We start from the raw sequence: 22,007 nt of genomic DNA on the forward strand, positions 1-22,007 counted from the left end.
GTGGTGAGGTTAGGTCTATTTTGGATGTTTGACAGACAGTCAGCTGATCCCCAGAGGTGTCTCTTAGGGGCCGTCAATAAATTAACAATGGAGGTGATTTTAGATCAAACCCAAGACACACCACTTTGTTTTGAAATTATAAATTTATGAGTTTTTTAATATTACAATTTCAGATGTTCAAATATAAACTGTGGCCATGTTTAGAGGAAATGTTTCATTGGAATCCATTTCTTTCTGCACAGCATTGTGTCTAAATCATCGCCATTTCATTCAGTTGTTAATTTATTGACGCTCCCTAAGAGAGACTGCCGGGGATCACCGCTAACTGTCTGTTCAATATCCAAAATAGAACCAACTTCACCACAGTGGAGACAAATGACAACCTTTTCTATGATGAACAACAAGCCTCGACATGATTGATCCCCCGCCCCCCCCTCATGTTGCAGACTTTCCCATTTAACGTGCTTCACAGAAACTCCTCCCTCACTCCTAAAGGCACACATTTCATTAAGTCTCACATTTGTGGGACTATAAGAAACAAAACGGCAGCAGATTTACAGTAAGATTATTTTTGTATATATTTATATAGTTTCCTTGTTTTTATTAACTTCAGTGAAATCCTCTTTGTCTAAAATGAAACTAGAAAGATCTTCATCTCCACGTGTGTCTGAGCTTGTTTCATTTCAGACAATTAAACATCATAAAGCTTTTAGTGTTTGACATTTTATACTTTTACAGCTTTATGAGTGAATTTATTTATGATTTATGAATAGACGTAGGACTTTTCTATTCTCTTCTTTTTTTTGTTTTCTGTTTAAAAAAGCAAGTTAGTAAAAAACTCATTTTCTACTAGAAATGAGGGAAAAATGGTAGAAATTCCATCTTTTTTAGAACATTTCCTGTTGAAACATGTTTGTCTTCCTGCATCTGCAGAGAATCCAGCAGACAAAGAACTTCATGTTCAGACAATACAGCTTTCTAGAAATTTGATCTGCTGCCTGGAATGAAGCCAAACATCACTTTTCTTAACGTGAACAGACTTTCATAGATTCTGTTCTGCTTTTCTACACATCATTAAAACAAACATCCTTTTTATAAAAAACGAGCTGCAGGTCCAGGCTCCTATGGACTCTTTCAAAACATTCACAGATTTGTTTTTGCTCTGTGAAATATTTAGCATAAAAGGTAAGAACAGACTTTTAGCTTCTGGTTCTGGACATGCAGGTTTGCTGAGAAAAAAGAGAATCAGTTAGAATCTTGACTTGATTCAGGAAATGAAATAAAGAAATGAAATGTGGAAGTTCAGCCACAGCGGAATTGAGAGTTAGAGGTTGCTGTTTTTTTAATTTTGAATTAAAGGACCTATATCAGCAAAATCAACTTCTCTGAGCGTTTAAGTGTTTTATAATCTTAATTCCTCACAAAAAACAATCCCAAAGTGATACAGTGATCCCTTGCTATAACGCGGTTTGCTTTTCACGGTTTCGCTACTTCACAGATTTGCATGGTGCATCGTGTTCTGCATTCTGATTGGCTAAAAAGTCACTCTGCTTCTTCTCTACCTGCACGTCATTAACGTTGCAGTTTAATATGTACACGTACGTAAAACAGCTTGCCAAATTTTCATTACTACGTGCAAATTCTCTTGATGGTGGCATGTCGGTGTATAAGGATCTTTTTGCAAAGCAGAAGAGCGACAGCAACTGCCAATCACTTTGTTCTTCTCCCGAACAAACACAGCTGCACCGCGGGCTTCAAAAGAAGAAAACACTGCAGAGCGGAGTCAGGATGCAGCGGCTCAGTCTGAAGAGCAGTGAAATACACCTGAGTCACTGTTTGTCCCACTGTACTTTGTATTTTTTTCGTAATCATTTTAAATTTTCTCCCGTTTAATCCAATACTCGGGTCGCGGTGGGAGGGGCTAATCTCCGCGATTTGAAGCCTTCTGTTCACATTCATTAAAATTATTTGACAGTACAGTACAGAGTTATTTGTTGAAAAAAATGTTTCTAAAGTACTTTTATTTGTGAAACAAATGCTTGAGCCTGTAAATTGGTTTGTTCTTTCTTTTCAATGTATAATAGAGTATTTAATTGTATAATACTAGTTTAAAAAAATAGAGGTTTCTACTTCACGGATTTTGTCTATCACGGGGTCTTTTTGGAACGTAACCCCCGCGAAAAACAAGGGTTTACTGTATTTTGATGCATTCATCCATTTCTGAGTATTCCTCTAAAAACCTGGGCTGTGAGTACCAGCCCCTCCCAATCCATGAAAACGAGTGGGTTCCTCACTTTGTAATGTCACAAAGTGAGGAACCGCCCCTTCCAGTAAGAGTCTGCGCTGCCAGCTCCGCCCCCAGGCTAACACACACACCCACTTTCTCTGTGGAACTAGCGGTGATCAGCTATACGCTTTCCTTTTATTTGCACAATATGAACTTCCATCTTTGCAAAAGTGGTTGTTTTCGTGGGCGAAACACAGTCCCACTGACGAGGCCGGATTTTAGGATGACATCATCAAATGGGCAGAACCCACAAAGAGTGAAAGGCGGAGCCTCAGAGATCGAGTCGTCTTAGTTCTGGATGTGAAAACGAGCTGTTAAAATATAACAATATTTCATAAAAAAAGTGTTCTTTAGTGTGCCAAAGGTCAAATTTGATTATATTTATGATCTAGTTTATTCGGAAAAGCTGAAGGAAAGCAGGATATCGACCTGTTAAACAATGTTTTGGCTTTGAAAAAACACATAATTTGTATCTCATTCTTCCTGTTTGTAGCAGAAATGTCTGATGGGAAAAAGAGGAGAAGATCTTTGAGGACAAACCCGCAGCATGACGGCTCTGAAGCCTCCAACAGGTGAGATCTACCTGAACAGAAGTGACCTGCAGCCATCAGGAAGCAGATCTGAAGCTGCAGGAACATCAAAGCGTCTCTCATGTCAGTGTTGGATGTTTTAGTTTGAAATGCGGGAAAATGAAGCACAAAGCTGCAGTATTTCTCCTTTGAAATCGCTGTCAATCATTTGAATTTATGAGCTGTGAGGCCCCAGCAGGCCGGATCCCCGTCCCATAGCGGTTCTCTGTCTGGCAGACAGGTCGCCGGCCTAGAGACCGGGATCCAGCTCCATCCACCTTGTGACAGACCGTCGAGGGTGTACCTGCCTTTGCCCAACAGTAGCCGGGACGGGTACTGTTGGGTGAATCAGATGGAAACCAACTTGCGCTGCTGAAATCCAGCTTCTGCCAGACATTTACCAAATTGTGCCGTGTCCGTCGCTCAAATCGCACCGCTGTATCTCAGGTTGCGCCTGAACCATCATCTTAACATTGTTACTGGCCGCCTCTGCTGCGGATTGCTTTCGGTGTGAACGCAGTTTAACCATAACCTGTAATCCTAAAGTGGGCCCTTCCTCTCAGTCCATGCTGCCAAAAAGAAGTTCAGTTCTGGTTGCATGTATTTAGAAAATGACGTGCGAATAGTCACTTTCTTTCTCTGTGGCGTTTCATGGCTTCTATAGTGAAAGGGCCTAAAGACAACTGAGCAGCGTATTCCGGAACTGAGTGAGGAACCTTACAACCGCGCAATTCTGACTGAGGGACCCCGCATTTTAATCTTAACAATCCTAACTGAGCGGTGATCCAGCATAGTCACTTCCCTCTGTGCGCTCAACTGGATTTGCACAGTCTAAAGGGGGGTGTGTTTGTCACTTTTGTGAAACCGTCCTCGTGCTGTTCTCTTCTAGGTCCTCTTTACCGAAGTCACACAACAACACATAAGGGCTGCTCTGTGCATTTTGGAGAAAATTTAAGACTTCTATGTTCGCCTTATGGTGGTTCAAAAGTAACAATAAATTAAAATGGATTGAAAATTAAATAATCAAAATCAGCCATTACTTTTGAGTTGTTGATTAATAGAATTATTTAAATAAAAAAACTAATGAAACAGGGCTGGACAAAAATGATGGTACCTCCATTAAAGACTGAGAACTAATTGTCCAGGGGGTCATGATGAACTCAGGTATGTCCTTTAATTGACATCACAGCTGTTTTCAAACCAAGAATCAGTCAGTCTGCCTATTTAAAGGGAGACAAATAGTCACGTTGCTGTTTGGTGAAAAGGTGTGAACCACACTGAACATGGACAACAGAAAGCGAAGGAGAGAATTGTCCCAGGACATTAGAAACAAAATTATAGATAGACACCATAAAGGTAAAGGCAATAAAACCATCTCTAAGCAGCTTGAAGTTCCTGTGACGACAGTGGCACATATTATTCAGAAGTTTAAGACCCACGGGACAGTAGCCAACCTCCCTGGATGAAGAGGAAGAGGAAAATTGATGACAAACTGAGGAGACGGATAGTTGGAACTGTATCCAAAGAGCCCAGAACAACCTCCAAAGACATTAAAGGGGAACTCCTAGATCAAGGTACATCAGTGTCAGATCGCACCATTCGTGGTTGTTTGAGCCAGAGTGGACTTCATGGGAGACGACCAAGGAGGACACCACTGTTGAAAGGAAATAATAAAAAAGCCAGACTGGAATTTGCAAAAATGCATGTTGACAAGCCACAAAGCTTCTGGGAAAATGATGAGACCAAACTGGAGCTGTTTGGTAAGGCACAGCTCTATGTTGGTAGACTCAAAAATGAAGCATCCAACCAAAACACTGTCCCTACTGTGAAACATGGAGGAGGCTCAGTTCTGTCTTGGGGCTGCTTTGCTGCATCTGCCACAGGGTGTCTTGAAGTTGTGAAGGTAAAATTAAATCTCCAGATTATCAAGGCATTCTGGGTAGAAATGTGCTGCCTAGTGTCAGAAAGCTTGGTCTCAGTCGCAGGTCATGGGTCTTCCAACAGGACAACCATCCAAAACACACAGCCAAAAACCCTCAAGAATGGCTGAGAGAAAAGCCTTGGACTATTCTGAAGTGGCCTTCTATGAGCCCAGATCTGAATCCCATTGAACATCTATGGAAGGAGCTGAAACATTTGGATAAGAAAGCCTCAAACCTGAGACAACTGGAGCAGTTTGCTTATGAGGAGTGGGCCAAAATACCTGTGGACAGGTGCAGAAGGCTCATTGACAAATACAGAAACCGTTTCATTGCAGTGATTGCCTCAAAAGGTTGGGCAACAAAATATTAAGTTATGGGTACCATCATTTTTGTCCAGCCCTATTTCATTAGTGTGTTTTTTAAAATAATATTAAAAGTATCAACAACTCAAAAGTAATGGCTGATTTGGATTATTTAATTTTCAATAAATTTTTATTTATTGTTACTGTTGAACGTTTCAAGTCATTTCAGTGAGCATTGTGGACTTTCTTTAACTGAGGGGTACCAACAATTTTGTCCACCGCTGTATGTAATGTTATGTAAATATGTAATTCTGGATTGCAGATGTAAAATAGCCCTTTGGCTAACTCTGGCATATTGACAGAAATGTTCATAAATATGTGCTGTCCCTATATTAAATTAAAAAAACAAAAAAACTTTTAAGAATAGGCTCAGTTGGTGTCAGTTGTTGCCCTGCCTTCTGTCAAAGTTGTGTAATTCCGTCTTGCACAAGTGAAGATCTATGTTAGATCTGCTCAGCTCAGCACAAATAGCCACGCCCATGTAGAGGAGATTTTGCAAACAGTAGCCTCAGATAAACATGAAATATGGCTTTTTGAGACATTTAGGTTGTTGGATTTGGTTAAAAAAAACCTTTATGTTCAAGATACATCATAATATTGCCACTGGGAGCATTTTTTTTAAATAAAAATGTCACAGGGGGACTTAAAAGAACATTTGTGTCTCACATTTAAATGTTATTTCTTTATTTAATATTAATATGTGGATGATTCTGGTTTTTTAGTATTGGTGGGATTGATGTTCAATCCACGGATAACAGCTGGGTGTCTCTTAAGAGCGACAGGTCCAAGTTTAATCCACCAAACTTTAGTGATGATGGAATAGAAAGGTAAGTGTAAAATGAAAACACAGATGTTCCATTCTCATGTTTGACCAATGTGTCTTTTTATTTCCTTGAGCTTCTGTTTTTTTCTGTAATTTTACATTTCTTAAATTCAAGCACTTTGATGAAAACGTTCCTGAAATTTCACACACATGAAACCACCAGGGAACATAATCCAGTGCTTTTTTCCTTTTTTTCATAGTAGATTTTTAGAAGTTTATTGCAGGGAAACAGATGGAGACAGTTTTAAAGGAGGAACAGTGGTGATGTTGGTTAAAGGATGCTGAGGTTAGAGCTGTCTGATGTAATGGGAAGAACAACTTTCAAAATAGTTTCATTTCCCTGTTTTTAAAATGAAAAGCCTTCTTTTCCTTTCTCTATTGTAAAGTTTTTGAGTTATTTTTTTCAAAAAGAGACCAAAGACAAGACAGAGAATGACTACTTACTGGAGCTGCACGATATGAAGAAAACTTGCCATGTGTAATACTTGTGATCAATAATGTGATGACAATATGACTAGTGATACATAAACAAATAGCCAAACTAAAAACAACTAGTACATCATTTATTTTTCACTGCAACATTCAACATGACTTTAATGATACTGTGACTTTTCTGAATAGCAAACAAGTAAGAATTTGTATGTTGGGGAAACACTCCTAAGAACATTATCTACCTTTGTGGTAGTACTGACCAAAAATAACATGGACAACAATTAAGAACAATGTAGGTAGTGAGTGTTGGGCTTTTTTTTATTTTTTAATATATTTTAATTTTTTCTTTATTTTTATATATAATTTCTATATATTTTTAATTTTTAATTTTGAACATAGTGATTTGTCTGTTTACACATGTGTGTTAACATTTAAGGTAATCCTTTGTTGCAGTTTATGACGTCTTTTGCAATACTTGTATCGTAAAGGCTGATATCTCAATGATGATCGACTTTTTCATTTATTTTGTGGACTGACTTCTTACTGACTAATTTAGTTTGAAACAAAAACACAAATAACATTGATATTTTGTTCTTTCTGCAGCCAAGAGAGTGAGAAGCTGCTCAGCTGTTCCGTTTGTACTCAGGAGCTGAAGGACTCTGTTCAGTTTCTATGCGGACATCAGTCATGTAAACAATGTCTGAGTTCAAGTTTGAAACACTCAGACTCTCCAGGAGAAAGTCACTGTCCAGAGTGTGCAGAGAAATTACTGAAATCTACAGAGGAAGATGCAGGTAAAGTCATTTAACTGTTTTTTACTGCTGTTACTAAAAACATTTCTGTTGTTAAAAAAGAAAAATACACTCACCGGCCACTTTATGAGGTACAGTTTACTAGTACCGGGTTGGAACTGCCAGGTTCAGAACTGCCTTAATCCTTGGTAGTATTGATTCAAGAAGGTTCTGGAAAAATTCCACAGAGAGTTTGGTCCATGTTGAAATGACAGAATCACACAGTTGCTGCAGATTTGTCAGCTAAACATCCATGATGCCGATCTTCTGTTCCACCACATCCCAAAGATTCTCTACTGGGTTGAGTTCTGAGACTGTGGAGGCTGTTTAAGTCCAGTCAACTCATTGTCATGTTCAAGAAACCAGTCTGAGAAGATTCCAGCTTTATGACATGGGGCTTTATCCTTCTGTAAGTAGTCATCAGATGATGGGTACACTGTGGTCAGAAAGGGATGGATACGGTCAGCAACACTAAGGTAGGCTGTGGAACAGTGGAACCATGATCACTTGGTACTAACGGACTCAAAGTCAAGGGGTCACCACATAATCAGCTTTCTCTGGTTCACATATTTGGTTCGGCAGAGATTTTTCTTTTCCGTCAGATGCCCTTCCTGAAAGAATCCTGTATTTTATCCAGGCTTGGGACCGGCACATTGAGACCCTGGCTTGGGCCCTCTTGTGGCTACATTTTTAGGCAGTAGTGTGAAGGATGTTGCCGAAGGACCCACACTGGACTGCTCATTGGGCCCCCCGGAGAATCGCACTCTGATTTCTCATTTTCCCCTCCTGCACATAGACAGCTAAGCTATTCAGCTGCTTAACTAAAGGGCCCAAAGTGTGCCAAGAAAATATCCCCCACACCATTATACAACCACCACCTGCCTGAGCCGTTGATACGAGGCAGGATGGATCTATGCTTTAATGTTGTTGACGCCAAATTCTGACCCTACAATCTGAATGTCACAGCAGAAATGAAGACTCATCAGACCAGACAACGTTTTCCAATTTTCTATTGTCCAGGGTTGGTAAATGGGTTGAACGTATTTTTGGGTTGTAACCAGTGGTTATTCAAGTTCCTGTTCCTTTCTTTTAGCATAAACTAGTCTGGCTATTCTCCTTCAACATCAACAAGGCGTTTCAGCCCACAGAACTGCCACTCACTGGTAAACCCTAGAGATGGTTGTTGGTGAAAATCCCAATAGATCAGCAGTTTCTGAAATACTCAGAGCAGCATCTGGCACCAACAACCATGTTCAATTCACTTCAATCACCTTTCTTCTCCATTCTGCTGGCTGCTCAATTTAAACTGCAACAGATCATCTTGACCACTTCTACTTGTTAAGCATTTAGATGCTGCCATGTGATTGGCTGATTAAAAACTTACTTTAAGGAGCAGTTGGACAGGTGTTCTTAATAAAGTGGCTGGTGAATGTATGTAACAAGGTAAAAGCAAATAAAACAGCAGATGTCAGTGACAGTTCATTAAGCTATATTTTATTTATCAAGATTTCTCGTATCTATTTTTACATGTAAGTCTACAGAACCTAAAAACAATCAAAGATAGAAAATATACAATTTTACTTTCAGGAAACATCTTGGAATCAAAGAAGATCCTAAAAGAAGCAATGAAAAATGAGTTTACAGAGACATCTGAGGGCAATGGTGACCATCCCAGTTACTTGATGAGCATCTTTACAGAGCTCCACATCATCAGTGGAGAAAGTGAGGAACCATATATTGAGCATGAGTACAGACCCCTGAAAAGCAAACGCAGAAAACGATCCAGGTCTGGTTGTAGTGTTGATCTGAAGGACATCTTCAAACTCTTTCCTGATCAGAAACCCAACAGGACCGTCCTGATGAAGGGAGTCTCAGGCATTGGAAAGTCTTTTGCTGTCCGCAAGTTCATTCTAGATTGGGCTGAAGAACGGGAAAACCAAGATTTTGATTTTGTTTTCAGTTTTGCATTTCGTATGTTGAACTTGTTCAGAGGCAAAAAGAGCTTTCTGGAATTCTTGAGTGAGTTTCACCCGGCGCTGCCAAACCTCCAACACTTGGTGGGTTTTGACAAAACCCGGATCCTGGTGATCCTCGATGGCTTTGATGAAAGCAGACTCCAGCTAGATTTCCACAAGTCCAACAAAATAACATCCATCAGTGAAAGAACATCTGTGGAAAATCTGCTCGTAAACCTCATCAAGGGTAACATTCTTCCAAATGCAAACATCTGGATAACTTCTCGTCCTGCAGCAGCCAATCAAATCCCAGCAAAGTACGTGAACATGGTGACAGAGATAAGAGGGTTCAACGATGCGCAGAAAGCCGAATACTTCAGGAAGAGACTGAGTCCAGACTTAAGTCTCGCTGAAAGAGTCATCTCACACATTCAGTCCTCACAAACTCTAGACATGATGTGCCAGATCCCCATCTTCTGCTGGATTTCTGTCATCTTGTTTAAAGACGTTTTTAGAGGAGGTGGAGATACAGAAACCCCCAAAACTCTGACTGAGATGATGGCCCACTTCCTGTTTGTCCAGACAAAACGCCAAAGCAGAAAGTTTGAGAAGAGTGAGACAAGCAAAGAAAAACTTCTTAGAAGTCACAGAGATTTCCTCCTGAAACTTGGAAAACTCGCATTTGTTCAGCTGCAGAAGAACAACCTCATCTTCTACGAGGACGACTTGAAAGAATGTGGGATTGACGTAGAAGAAGCATCTGTCTACTCTGGATTTTGTAACACAGTTCTCCGAAAAGAAGAAGTCTTCTTCCAGAAAAAGGTCTTCTTCTTTGTCCATCTTACCATCCAGGAATTCTTTGCAGCTCTTTACATCTATGAATGTCTTGCTACCAACGACATTGGAGATCTCGTCAGTTTTCTTGATCTGAAAGAAGAAAATTCTTTACTTGACCTCCTTAAAAAGACAGTGGACAAAGTGTTGGAGAAGAAGAATGGTCATCTGGACTTTTTCCTGAGATTCCTCCTCGGCCTGATGGTGGAATCCAACAAGAGAGTCCTCAACGGTTTGCTGACCCCATTGGATCCAAAGGAAGATACAGACAAGAAAATCTTGACGTACCTCAAATCCATTCGAAGGAAGACCCTGTCTCCAGACAGTTGTATCAACATTTTCCAGACCATGGTGGAGATGAGAGACCACAAAGTCAAAGATGAGATTCAGGAGTATCTGAGACGGTCAGATCGTTCAGAAACAGAACTGACTCCTCTTCACTGCTCTGCTCTGGCCTTCATGTTGCTGGTCTCCAAGGATGAATTAGATGAACTGAATCTGAAGAGTTACAAAACGTCACAGGAAGGCAGAAGGAGGCTGATACCAGCTGTGAGGAGCAGCAAGAAGGCTGTGTAAGTTCATATCTCTGATACTAGACCTTGTCATGCCTCTGACACTTTACCATTAAGCTGTGTTTGTCTCTCCTGTTTGTCTATTAAAATTATCGAGTGTGTTCTGGGTTTCAAGCTATCACAAATGTTCTCAATGCTCAGGTCTGTCAACCTGCCCATCAACTTTTCTGCTGCCAGTGTACCTTTACTTTCATTGGAGGTAATCCCATCTGGAGGTCTATGCTTGTGGTCATCAATCGTTCAGTCATCACACAGCAGATGAGGCACAACAACTTTGTATGTCTACAGTTTTACGTTTTCTTAGTGCCTTATCAGTCATTGCTGTAAAAGGAATTGTTTGTCCATCGCTTCTAACTGTTCTTACCAGAACCTCTCCCTTCCCCTTATAGTTTCTCGAGGCTGTCTGCGAATGGATGATAACATTTGTTCATTATTTCATTTAGAAAGGATTTGGTATGTGGTAAATGATAAAGGCTGTCGTCCTTACTAATCCAAAAACGTATGCGAACATTAAAGACACTTAAAAAACTCAATCGTCAAAAATCAAATATAATCATCCAATCAGTGATGTCCCATAATTCCTACCTTTTCCAGGGTTTTTGTGTTTTATGTCTTAACATCTCCTTTTGATTTCTGGAAATTACTTTTGTTCTCCAAAACTTCAAATTTCTATTTTGTTTCCTTTTTTTGGAATAGAATTTTGATTTCTGGAATTTTGTGTTTATTTCTAAAATGTTATCTCGTTTTTTTAATATTTGTTTTGATTTTTGAATTGTCATTATGATCTTTAATATATTTTTGGTTTCAGTGATTTGTTGGTGATATTTAGACTTCAGGGGGTATTCCAGAAGGCCCGTTTAAACTAGCCTGACTTCAACCCTGAACTCTGGCTGACGTCCCCCTGAACTTGCTTACTCTGGGTATGTCGGTTCCAAAAGACCGGATATGAGTTAGCGTAATTATGCTCCACTTGGTAAACCTGAGTTAATGCACGAGCACGTCAGGTACATAAAGACATTCTGAATGGATCGCCGATTTCAGGAGTAGCCATGGAAACGCGTGGGGGAAAAGAGAGAGCACCATACTTCAGTGAGACGGAGTCTGAGATTGTAATGAAGGCATATGAAGATTATACTTCCATCAAAAAAGTAACACGGCTGCATCATCAGCAAAAGACAGAGTTTCTGCTTGGAGAAAAGAACAGACAAAATAAACGCACGGGTTTCTATCTCATTTCTATTTTCATTGTGACGCATATATATATATATATAAAAAAAAACCGTCCCTCTCACCCTCCGCGGGTGGTTTCTCCTCCAAGCTCGGGTCCTCTACCAGAGGCCTGGGAGCTTGAGGGTCCTGCGCAGTATCTTAGCTGTTCCTAGCACTGCGCTTTTCTGGACTGAGAGGTCTGAGGTCTTTCCAGGTATCTGTTGTAGCCACTCCTCCAGCTTGGGGGTTACTGCCCCGAGTGCTCCAATTACCACAGGCACCACTGTCACCTTCACTTTCCAGGCTTTCTCCAGTTCTTTTCCGAGTCACTGGTATTTTCTCCAGTTTCTCATGTTCCTTCTTCCTGATGTTCCCATCGCTTGGCACTGCCATATCCACCACAACGGCTTTCCTCTGTTCTTTATCCACCACTACAATGTCTGGTTGGTTCGCCATTACCATCCTATCAGTCTGGATCTGGAAGTCCCACAGGATCTTTGCCCTCTCATTCTCTACCACCTTCGGAGGTGTTTCCCATTTTGACCTTGGGGTTTCCAGTTCATATTCTGCACACATGTTCCTGTATATTATTCCAGCCACTTGATTGTGGCGCTCCATGTATGCTTTCCCTGCCAGCATCTTACACCCTGCAGTTATGTGCTGGATTGTTTCAGGCGCTTCTTTGCACAGCCTACACCTTGGGTCTTGTCTGGTGTGGTAGATCTGAGCCTCTATTGCTCTGGTGCTCAGGGCTTGTTCCTGGGCTGCCAGGATGAGCGCTTCGGTGCTGTCCTGTAGGCCAGCCCTTTCTAGCCATTGGTAGGACTTCTTGATATCAGCCACTTCAGTTATGGTCCGGTGGTACATCCCATGCAGGGGTTTGTCCTCCCATGAGGATCTGTCCTCCAGCACTGTATCCTCTGCTCTCCATTGCCTGAGACATTCACTGAGCACACTGTCAGTTGGGGCCTTGAGCTTGATGTACTCATGGATCTTGGATGTTTCATCCTGGATAGTGGCTTCTACGCTCAGTAGTCCTCGGCCTCCTTCCTTGCGGCTAGCATACAGTCTCAGGGTGATGGATTTGGGATGGAACCCTCCATGCATGGTGAGGAGCTTTCGTGTTTTAACATCCGTGGTCTGTATCTCTTCCTTTGGCCATCTTATTATTCCTGCAGGGTATCTGATAACTGGCAGTGCGTAGCTGTTAATTGCCCGGGTCTTATTTTTGCCATTGAGCTGGCTTCTCAGGACTTGCCTCACTCGTTGGAGGTATTTAGCTGTTGCAGCTTTCCTTGTTGCCTGCTCCAGGTTGCCATTTGCCTGTGGAATTCCAAGGTACTTGTAACTGTCCTCGATGTCTGCTATTGTTCCTTCTGGGAGTGAGACCCCTCCTGTGTGGACTACCTTGCCTCTCTTTGTCACCATCCGGCTGCATTTCTCGAGCCCGAATGACATCCCAATGTCAGTGCTGTAGATCCTGGTGGTGTGGATCAGGGAGTCAATGTCACGCTCGCTCTTAGCATATAGCTTGATGTCATCCATGTAGAGGAGGTGACTTATGTTGGCCCCATTTCTGAGTCTGTATCCATAGCCAGTCTTGGTGATTATTTGACTGAGGGGGTTCAGACCTATGCAGAACAGCAGTGGGGACAGAGCATCACCTTGGTATATCCCACATTTGATGGACACTTGTGCAAGTGGCTTCCCATTGGCTTCAAGTGTGGTTTTCAACAGCTTCATTGAGTTTCCTATGAAGGCTCTTAGAGTCCTGTTGATGTTGTACAGCTCCAAGCATTCAGTGATCCATGTGTGTGGCATTGAGTCATAGGCCTTCTTGTAATCAATCCAGGCTGTGCACAGGTTGGTGTGTCGTGGCTTGCAGTCTTGAGCGACTGTTCTGTCGACCAGGAGTTGGTGTTTGGCTCCTCTGGAGTCTCTACCAATGCCCTTCTGTGTGTTACTCATGAATTGATCCATGTGCCTATTTATCTTGGTTGCAATGATGCCTGACATGAGCTTCCATGTTGCGGACAGACAGGTTATTGGCCGGTAGTTGGATGGGACTGCACCCTTTGAGGGATCGTTCGCCCTTCCGTTATCCATTCGGGGTGAGTCCCATCTCTTAGCAGCTGGTTCATTTGTGCCGCCAGGCGCTCGTGGAGTGCGGTAAGCTTCTTTAGCCAGTAGGCATGTATCATGTCAGGGCCCGGTGCTGTCCAGTTCCTCATACCTGAGACTCTTTCTTGGATGTCTGCCACTGTGATGGTTACTGTATTCTGTTCAGGGAGGTTGCTATGTTCTTTTCTCAGAGAGACCAGCCACTGGGCATTGCTGTTATGTGCTGTCTGTTTCTCCCATATATTTTTCCAGTACTGTTCAGTTTCTAGCCTTGGTGGGTCTGCTCGGCTGTTTTGAACCTGCCACTGAGCGTACACTTTTACAGGTTGAGTTGCGAAGAGCCTGTTTATTCGTCTGGCTTCATTGTCTCTTGTGTACCTCTTTAGGCGGCTGCTCAAGGCTAGGAGCCTTTGTTTGGCAGTTTCCAGTGCTTCAGGTATGGGCATCTGGCTGTATCTCTTAGGTACTTGCTTTCTCATTGTACCTCTGTCAGCTTACTCACATCCTTCCGAGTTGCCTTGATTTTGGCCTCTAACCGTTGCTTCCATGGTGGGTACTGTTTTCTTCCATGGTTGCTCTTGTAGCCAAGCATCTCAAGGATCACTGCTGCTGAAGTGTAAACCAGTTCATTGGTTTCTGTGATGGTTGTGGTAGGAATTGCCCTCAATGCTTCATTCACAGTTTTCAGTAAACTTTCAGGTACGTCACTTAACCGTTGTAGTTGGTGTCGGGGTTGCCTAGTGTTCATTGTAGACATGATCTTGTCTTTCAGGTCAGCGTAATTGTGGTTGTTGGGGCTGTGTACCCAATCTCAGGGTGGGAGTGTGTCATAACCTCCTCTCTGACCTGTTGTTCTGGCTCTCCCGTGGCATTGTATTGTATTGCTTCAATCTCAAGTTGTAATAGGAGTTGCCGTTTGTGGATGTTAGAGCACTGAGCTACCAGTTGTTTGGCAGTTAGCCTTGATTGTGGGTTTCGAAGCATCCATTCATTCCACATTCTCTGCATGTAACCCCTCTGGGTGGGATTACTTGAGTAGTAGCATTCTAACAGAACCTTGTTCTCACATCTAGTCCATTTCCGTCTTGTTCCAGTAGCCCACTTTCCATCAGGGTGCTCTGGTTCCTCAGCACCTGACGCAGACCTTGTTTGGCCGGGCGACGTCTGTGCCGGCATGACATGTGGTTCATTGTCTCTCATGTTGTGAGGTAGGCATTAACGTTAGGGGTCTTGCCCAAGTACCCTCACTGGGTGATGTAATTGCCCATCTTTGTTATGGTAATTGCCCCATTTCCATTGTTATGGTAATTGCCCCATTTCCATTACCATTAGTTGTTCGTTCCGCCCTGGGAATCGAACCCGGGTTTCCTGCATGACAGTCCTCACCTTACCAACCGAGCTGAGTTAAATTTATTCAACCTAATTTCTTACGTCTATCCAAATCAATAATTCTTTTTACAACTCAAATTGACATGTATATTTAACTAAATGTCATATTACTTCAATTCAATTAAATGCTTTCCCATCTTTATTTATTGTACTTCTTGAATTCTCATATGTCTAAGTTTGAGCCAGCAGATATACTCATTGTTATAACATTAAAATGAATGATTCAATGTGGATTTGTAATATGAATAGTGTATTTACCTGGCTCTGACTTTAACTTAAGTTCTTATAGCATAAAGGAGCACTAGTGGTGCCATAAAGTCTCATCATCCTCTCCCTCCCTCTCACTCATGGTGCAGAAACATTTAAATATAACAGTACAAATAACTAGACAAAACACAGTAAAACAGCTAAACAACTAAACACATCTGGTCAAAAACCCACACTTAAACCCAAATCCGTCCAGGGAATGGTATCCCACAATCCCTTGCGGTGCCGACCTAACAGCAGCACCAAAGTTACACCTACTTAATTAAATTAATTTGAATGAACGTAAAATAACTTTCTGAAAACTATGTGTTATTTTTAGGATGACTTAACAAAAAATAATTCATTTATCTTAACAGAAGAAAATAATTAAGTTAGATCAAAGTAAAAAAAAGTTTATTTTTCCAACATCCACATGTGGTCTTATCACCCTCTCACGGTGGAAAAAGTATTATCTGAGCTTCTTCATCCACTAAATCATCTTCAAATGGACACGCCATGCTGCTTCACCTCTCTGAAAACAAACTAACCTTCAACTAAACCTGCTCCAGACCAGGTTATGTTCAGAGCATGAGTTGCTATGGCAATTGACATACCCTAAAACATACCTCCATTTCTGGAACTGAAAGCTGAGATTATCAACTTCCTTAGCCTCAAACTTACTGTGGGAGCTAGCATAACCTGCTATCTGGAATACCCCCCGGGGCCGCTAGTAGAACATCATGGTTTGTTGACAAACTGGTAAACAATTGATTACTGAGCAATTCTCCTGATGCTTCTAGGCTTGCTGAATGCAAAGTGACTACAGACTGGATTGAGCATCTGACCTTTGATCTGAAGTTCTCCAGCTCAGCTGTGAGAGATCTGGACCTGAGCAACAACGATCTGACAGATTCGGGAGTGAAGCTGTTGTGTGACGGACTGGAGAATCCCAACTGCAGATTGGAGATACTGAGGTACTGACCCAAAGTATAAACAGATGAGTAAAGGCATTCTGGACATACTACAGCCAGATCAGTAAGTGGAAGCGAAGAGCTATGAAGAGTTACTGAAGCTGGCAAATGATAAAACCTAATTCCAAAATAAATGCAGAACTAATCAAAGTCCGTTGTAATGTATTGACTATGCTTGACATTTAAAATGCATTAAGTGCAAAATTCCTGGACTTAGGCCCCTCTTGCATGGGTTTTGCTTTATCCCATAGATGGCAGCACTAGTTATCCAATATGGCAGCGCCCCTGTTTAATTCAAGAAGGGCCCAAGTCCAGAGACTTTAGTTTGCCAGTCCTCTGAAATGATAAAAGGTAGGTGCTTCATATTACAGCATTTGTAAGCTATGAACTGGTGCTAAATCTGGGTAAAGTATTCATCATTTGGTGTAGCCTCCCTTTAAGCTATGCCATTAAACAAACCTCTAGGACAAAAACAAACCTCTTGGACTTGGGCCCCTGTTGAACTAACTGATTCAATTCTAAAAGCAGAATTTCTGCGGTAGAGATGTTTTCCTACAAAATTTTGTGGGATCTCAATATGATTTTCTTGGTATGGATTACATCGGGATCTGTTGTCTTAGGAAGACTGGAGATTCATGTGCTTAGTACAAATGTCTATTTCTCAACAAACTACTGGGGATAATTGTTAGTATTGGTTCCAGTTCCTGTTCGCTGCTGTTTTTTAATCACTAAGTTGGGTAGAACAATGAATGCATCATTTTTCAAACTATCAAATTACAGTACACTGCCTTGACATCAAGTTAGACGTTGAGACTGTTTTTTTTTAATTAGGTTGTCTGGTTGTCTCGTCACTGAGACGGGCTGTCAGTATCTGGTTGCGGCTCTGAAGTTGAACCCGTCCCATCTGACGGAGCTGGACCTGAGCTACAACCATCCAGGAGAGTTTGGAACAAAGCAGCTGTGTGAACTAAAAGATGATCCAGACTTCAAACTAAGCAAATTAAAGTAATTTAACAACAAGACAACTAAATAAAAGCATCAAATACATTTCAAGACCTAAAATGTTTGTACTCTTTCTGCAGTCTTGACCATGGTGGAACTCACAGGATGAAACCTGGATTTAAAAAATGTAAGTTGTTCCAGAGAAATGTGTGGAACCAAAGATCAGCATCATCAGGACGACTGAGGGACCTAACTCATATCTACTGATAAGACAAGCTAAATGAGTTTCTCTCTCCAGATTCCTGCAAACTGACCTTGGACCCCAAGACGACACCCAAGACTCTGCACCTCTCTGAAGAAAACAGACGAGTGACTTGGGACAGGAATGACAAAAGGTCATCTCCTCGTCATAACGGAGGACCTGATTACCAACAAGTGTTGTGTGGGCAGGAGCTGACGGGGCGCTGTTACTGGGAGGTGGAGGCTGCTGGGTCTTTTAGCATTGGGGTGATAAGGAGGGACGCCAGTGTGAGACAGGAAACTGAAGTCAGGATGGGGACCAATAAAACATCGTATTGTTTGGTCAGTGCAGACGATGGTTTCTATACTTTACATGACAACAACAGAGTAGATCTGCCTGCCAGACAGACCAGTCATGTTGGGATCTATGTAGATCAGACAGCTGGCTCTCTGTCTTTTTACAGAGTTTCCTCTGACAATCTCATTCATCTCCATACCTACCAAATATCCCCCAGTGAGCCTCTCTGTGCTGCTGTTGGGCTTAAACTTCAGGCCTCCGTTCTCTTCTTAAATGAAGAACTTCTTAAATGAATTTGATCAATAACAGATTGGACAGAGAATCATGAAATATTGTGCGCTCTCTTAGTGGGCTGAAACTTTTGGTGACAAATTGTGAAGATAAGTCTGAAGGGAATGTCTGTGATGGTTTGAAGTGCAGGTTTACCAGGAGTGTACGTTTGTTAATTCATGTAGCGGATCTTTCTTTAATCATTTCTAAAAAGGTTGAGGGGTTTACTTTTTAGAGTTTTCTTCTAAGGTGTCCTTGATTCTTTGAATTTAGCAAATTGCTTTCAGTTCTTCATGGCTAATGACTTCTGGTACCATTTGTGCAGTTTAGTTTTAGATGTGTTTATGCCAGTTCATTTTTATTGAACTATTTTCTCCTTAGGCTTGGTGTAGACTTTAGTTGCTTGTGGTCTTTCTCTGACTTTTAAACTTAAGTCTGTTTTTATCTTCAAAGCTCATAATAACAATGCAACCATGGTGCTCAAAGCTGATCAATAACGGGTAAAATAGGCAGCTGTTTCAGATTTTTAATTGCATTTCAGTGTTTTTTAATAGTCGGTACATTTTTTACTTAAAATCTGAAATCCTTTAGGCAAGTTTACAAGATTGGCCAAAAGAATTAATGGTGCTACGTTTTTGTTCTGTAAAAAACATTTTTCCCATTTGCTGGTGTAGTTTAAGTTTGTCCGTTGTCCAGATGGAGTTATCTGAAAGAACAGTACATTTGTTCTACAGTTGAAAGTTTTCGTTCCTTGTATGCAGCTGAGTCGGTCCGTTCAAATGTTCAGTTTTGAGACTTACTCGTTTTTTCATCCAAACTGAATTGGTGGAATAATCTTTAGAAGAGGTACTACGACCCCGGTTTGACACTTTGTCATCGTCTCTCTTCCAGTGAGGGCAGCTTTAAAGTTTTCCAAAAAATGTTTTTAACGTTTAAACAACTGAGTTGATGCAGCTGTAGAAAATTGGTCTTGAGAGAGATTTATTACTATTTGTGAGACAGTGTTTTTACATTTTGTATTATTGTTACTTGTGACCTACTGAAAAAGTCGACAATTTGGACTATTGGCTAAAGAGAAAACAAGCAAACGTCCGATTCACTGTTACATTAAGGTGTACCTGTTGCTGTCGTTGACATGAAATAGTGATGCATGATGGGTATTTTTAAGGCAAAGTGTGAACATTACTAAAGACGTTTATCTATATTGTTGTTTAATTTTGAACATGAAGAGAAATAATAATGTATTGCAGGAAGCAGAGCATCTTCAGCACTGGACATTATATTCTGTAAACTGTTAACATCCCGTCACTGTTGTACTGGGACAGCACTGCTCAGGTCATTTTAAGTATTTATCTCAAAACACGATCGAGATACTTCTCTAAATTTCTCTTTGCCCTGATAATACTTCTATTTTTCCAGAGTCGTAACGAACTTTTAGGCCGATGTGCGTTACCACGCTAGTGTCCGCCTGTTAGCATGTGTGCTGCTATGCTTTACAGAGACTTTCTTCATGGAGATTCTCCTCTGCAGACTCATTCAGCTCCTTTAAAGCAAGCAGATGAGTGGAGATGTTATTACAGAGCTCAAAGAAACAAAAAAACGACATTGGATATTTACGGTGCTATCGTGCTCCTCAAGCAGGTTTTTCTATCAGTGTTTTTTTTTTAATAAATCTTCCGCTGTTTTCTCAAAATATCATGACATCCTACTTGAGAAAATGGAAGTGTATGGGATCAGAGGACTCGTGCTAACTTGGGTCAAAAGTTATTAAATGAGAAAAGAACAATTTGTCAAGATTGAAGTATGTACATCAGAAACTGAGGGATGAGTTGTGGTGACCCACAAGGATCAATTCTGGGCCCGCTGCTATTCAACATTTACTTAAATGATATATTCAATGTTTCAAAACTTTTAAAACTCATTATTTGCAGGGAACACACCAATAAACACAGAGTTAAACAAAATAAAATAATGGATGGATTACGACAAATTATCTTTGAACCTAGATAAAACCAAAGTGATGTTTTTTGGTAACCACAACGCTGAAACCGAGCTCTCAATTGAAATAAATATATTTATGCGTTTCATCATGTCTGTATTAAGTTTGATAAATCTGTAGGATTTTTTTATTGGCTCTATTTAATGCTGAAACAAAAATAAATTAAATCAAATGGTCATCAAAACAAAGACTAAACATCCCTAGAGAGATAAAATCTTGTAATAACAGTTTATTTTTTAGACATTGTCCATCTTAATTATTGTTCTGTATCTTTTTAGTGGTTTGATTTTGATGTGTTTTGGTAATTTCATGGTTATTTTTTATACTTTTTTTAAAGAGATTTGGAATGAAGATTTTTCTGTTTCTCTGTTTTGTTATTAAACCAAAAAACTCATGAAGTCACTTTGTTTGTGTCTGCTTACTACCTGGTTTTTCTTTAGTAGATACAAGTCAAGAAAAAGGGAACTTTTTTAAGTTTAGAATTGATGCCTTAGTTTCTCATAAAGACACAAAAACAATAATCATTTCGTTGTTGCAGGTGGAGTGCCACCTTTGTGCACCTGCTGCTCACCTGCAGAGGGCTCATGAAGGTGGCTTCCCTCTGGCCGGGTTAGAATCAGTGTCCACCCGCAGCTTTCAGGCTGAGGGCAGCTTTCAGGGTGAGGGCAGCTTTCGGGGTGAGCACAGTGGCCGTTTTTAGCTGAGGCCAGCCTCTAAAGCTGCTCAGCGCGGGGGGTTTTCACGCTGAATGCAGCCTCAGACCCAGAGACATTGCAGCTGATCATCCAGCTCCTGTTTAAAGCTGGAGGCCCAGGTGTCGCCGTTTTGTGCGCCCTGTTGAGGTGCCATTGTGTTTTTCACAGTGTATTGTGTGCCAACATTTGGGCGTTGGGCCACTGCTACTGCTGAGGCTTTGAGGGGCGGAGCTTTGCTCCCACCTGTGATCAGCTGATCGCTGCCCATCAACGATCTCGACTGACAAAAAACAGCTGGATTGGGAAGAATCTGGTGGAGCCTCTCCTCTCGTCTTCCCTGACTCACCCACCGGAGTTTCCCCCCTTCAAGATGATTTTTTATGGATTTTTAGCAAATACACAATGTAGCAGACATTTCTATTTATCAAAAATGTGCCTTTTTTTAAATGTATAAAATAATTTTGATGTCTTTTTTTCACAAATGAAACTTTAGGAGTTTAATGTTTTGCAGTTTTTAGCTGATTGCATCAAATTGAATCAATAAGAAGAAAAAATAAACATGGAAAAAATAAACTAAATAAAAGACAAAATAAATTATCAAAAAATATTTTAATAAATTATAAATGATATCGATTTTTCAAATCTTTGATGTTAACAAAACACCAAAATCCAAGAACCAAAAGTGGTTTTGATTAAAAGTCTGTTTGTTTGCTGTTTTTGTCTCATTGTTCGTGATGTTCTAACCTTTGGTTCTATTATTCCATCTGTTTTGTGATGTCATCACCTCTTTATTGTCCTCCATCACAAAGACATCAAGGCCTCAGTGTTTGGTCTGACAGGAGAAGGCGGAGCTGACCGCCTCCCAGCTGTCCATCTACCCCACTGATGGGGTGGGTGGGGGGTGAGTCAACCACAGACCCAGAAAGAGAAGGGGGGTGAGATCTGTGACAGACAGGAAGTCAGGTTATTTCCAGAGCTGCTTCTGTTTTGTCTGTCTGCTTTGAGAGTCAAACAGAAAACTCATGAGTCAGATCAGTTTGAAACTGAGCTTTGGTGGATAACTGTTCTAGAAATGGTTTT

At 41.0% G+C, this 22,007-nt stretch overlaps 1 protein-coding gene across 4 annotated transcripts; it reads left to right on the forward strand.

Annotated features, from left to right (window-relative positions):
• The first annotated feature begins 485 nt into the window (after window positions 1-485).
• On the forward strand, window positions 486-20,634 carry LOC101173413 (NLR family CARD domain-containing protein 3). 4 transcript variants are annotated; one of them, XM_011487239.3, is made up of 9 exons: window positions 486-559; window positions 2,781-2,859; window positions 5,863-5,967; window positions 6,999-7,189; window positions 8,774-10,547; window positions 16,313-16,486; window positions 17,315-17,488; window positions 17,566-17,612; window positions 17,724-20,634. In XM_011487239.3, the coding sequence occupies exons 2-9, from the start codon at window positions 2,786-2,788 to the stop codon at window positions 18,254-18,256; spliced, it is 3,072 nt and encodes a 1,023-aa protein (XP_011485541.2). In that variant the 5' UTR covers window positions 486-559; window positions 2,781-2,785; the 3' UTR covers window positions 18,257-20,634. The 4 variants fall into 4 exon arrangements, with proteins under 4 accessions (XP_011485541.2, XP_023821840.1, XP_023821841.1 ...); XM_023966072.1 differs by having other exon boundaries at window positions 17,315-17,445; window positions 17,724-17,839; XM_011487240.3 differs by having other exon boundaries at window positions 500-559; window positions 2,784-2,859.
• The last annotated feature ends 1,373 nt before the right edge of the window (window positions 20,635-22,007 follow it).

The sequence above is a fragment of the Oryzias latipes genome, chromosome 18, assembly GCF_002234675.1.
Source record: "Oryzias latipes chromosome 18, ASM223467v1".
Taxonomy (NCBI): Eukaryota; Metazoa; Chordata; class Actinopteri; order Beloniformes; family Adrianichthyidae; genus Oryzias; species Oryzias latipes.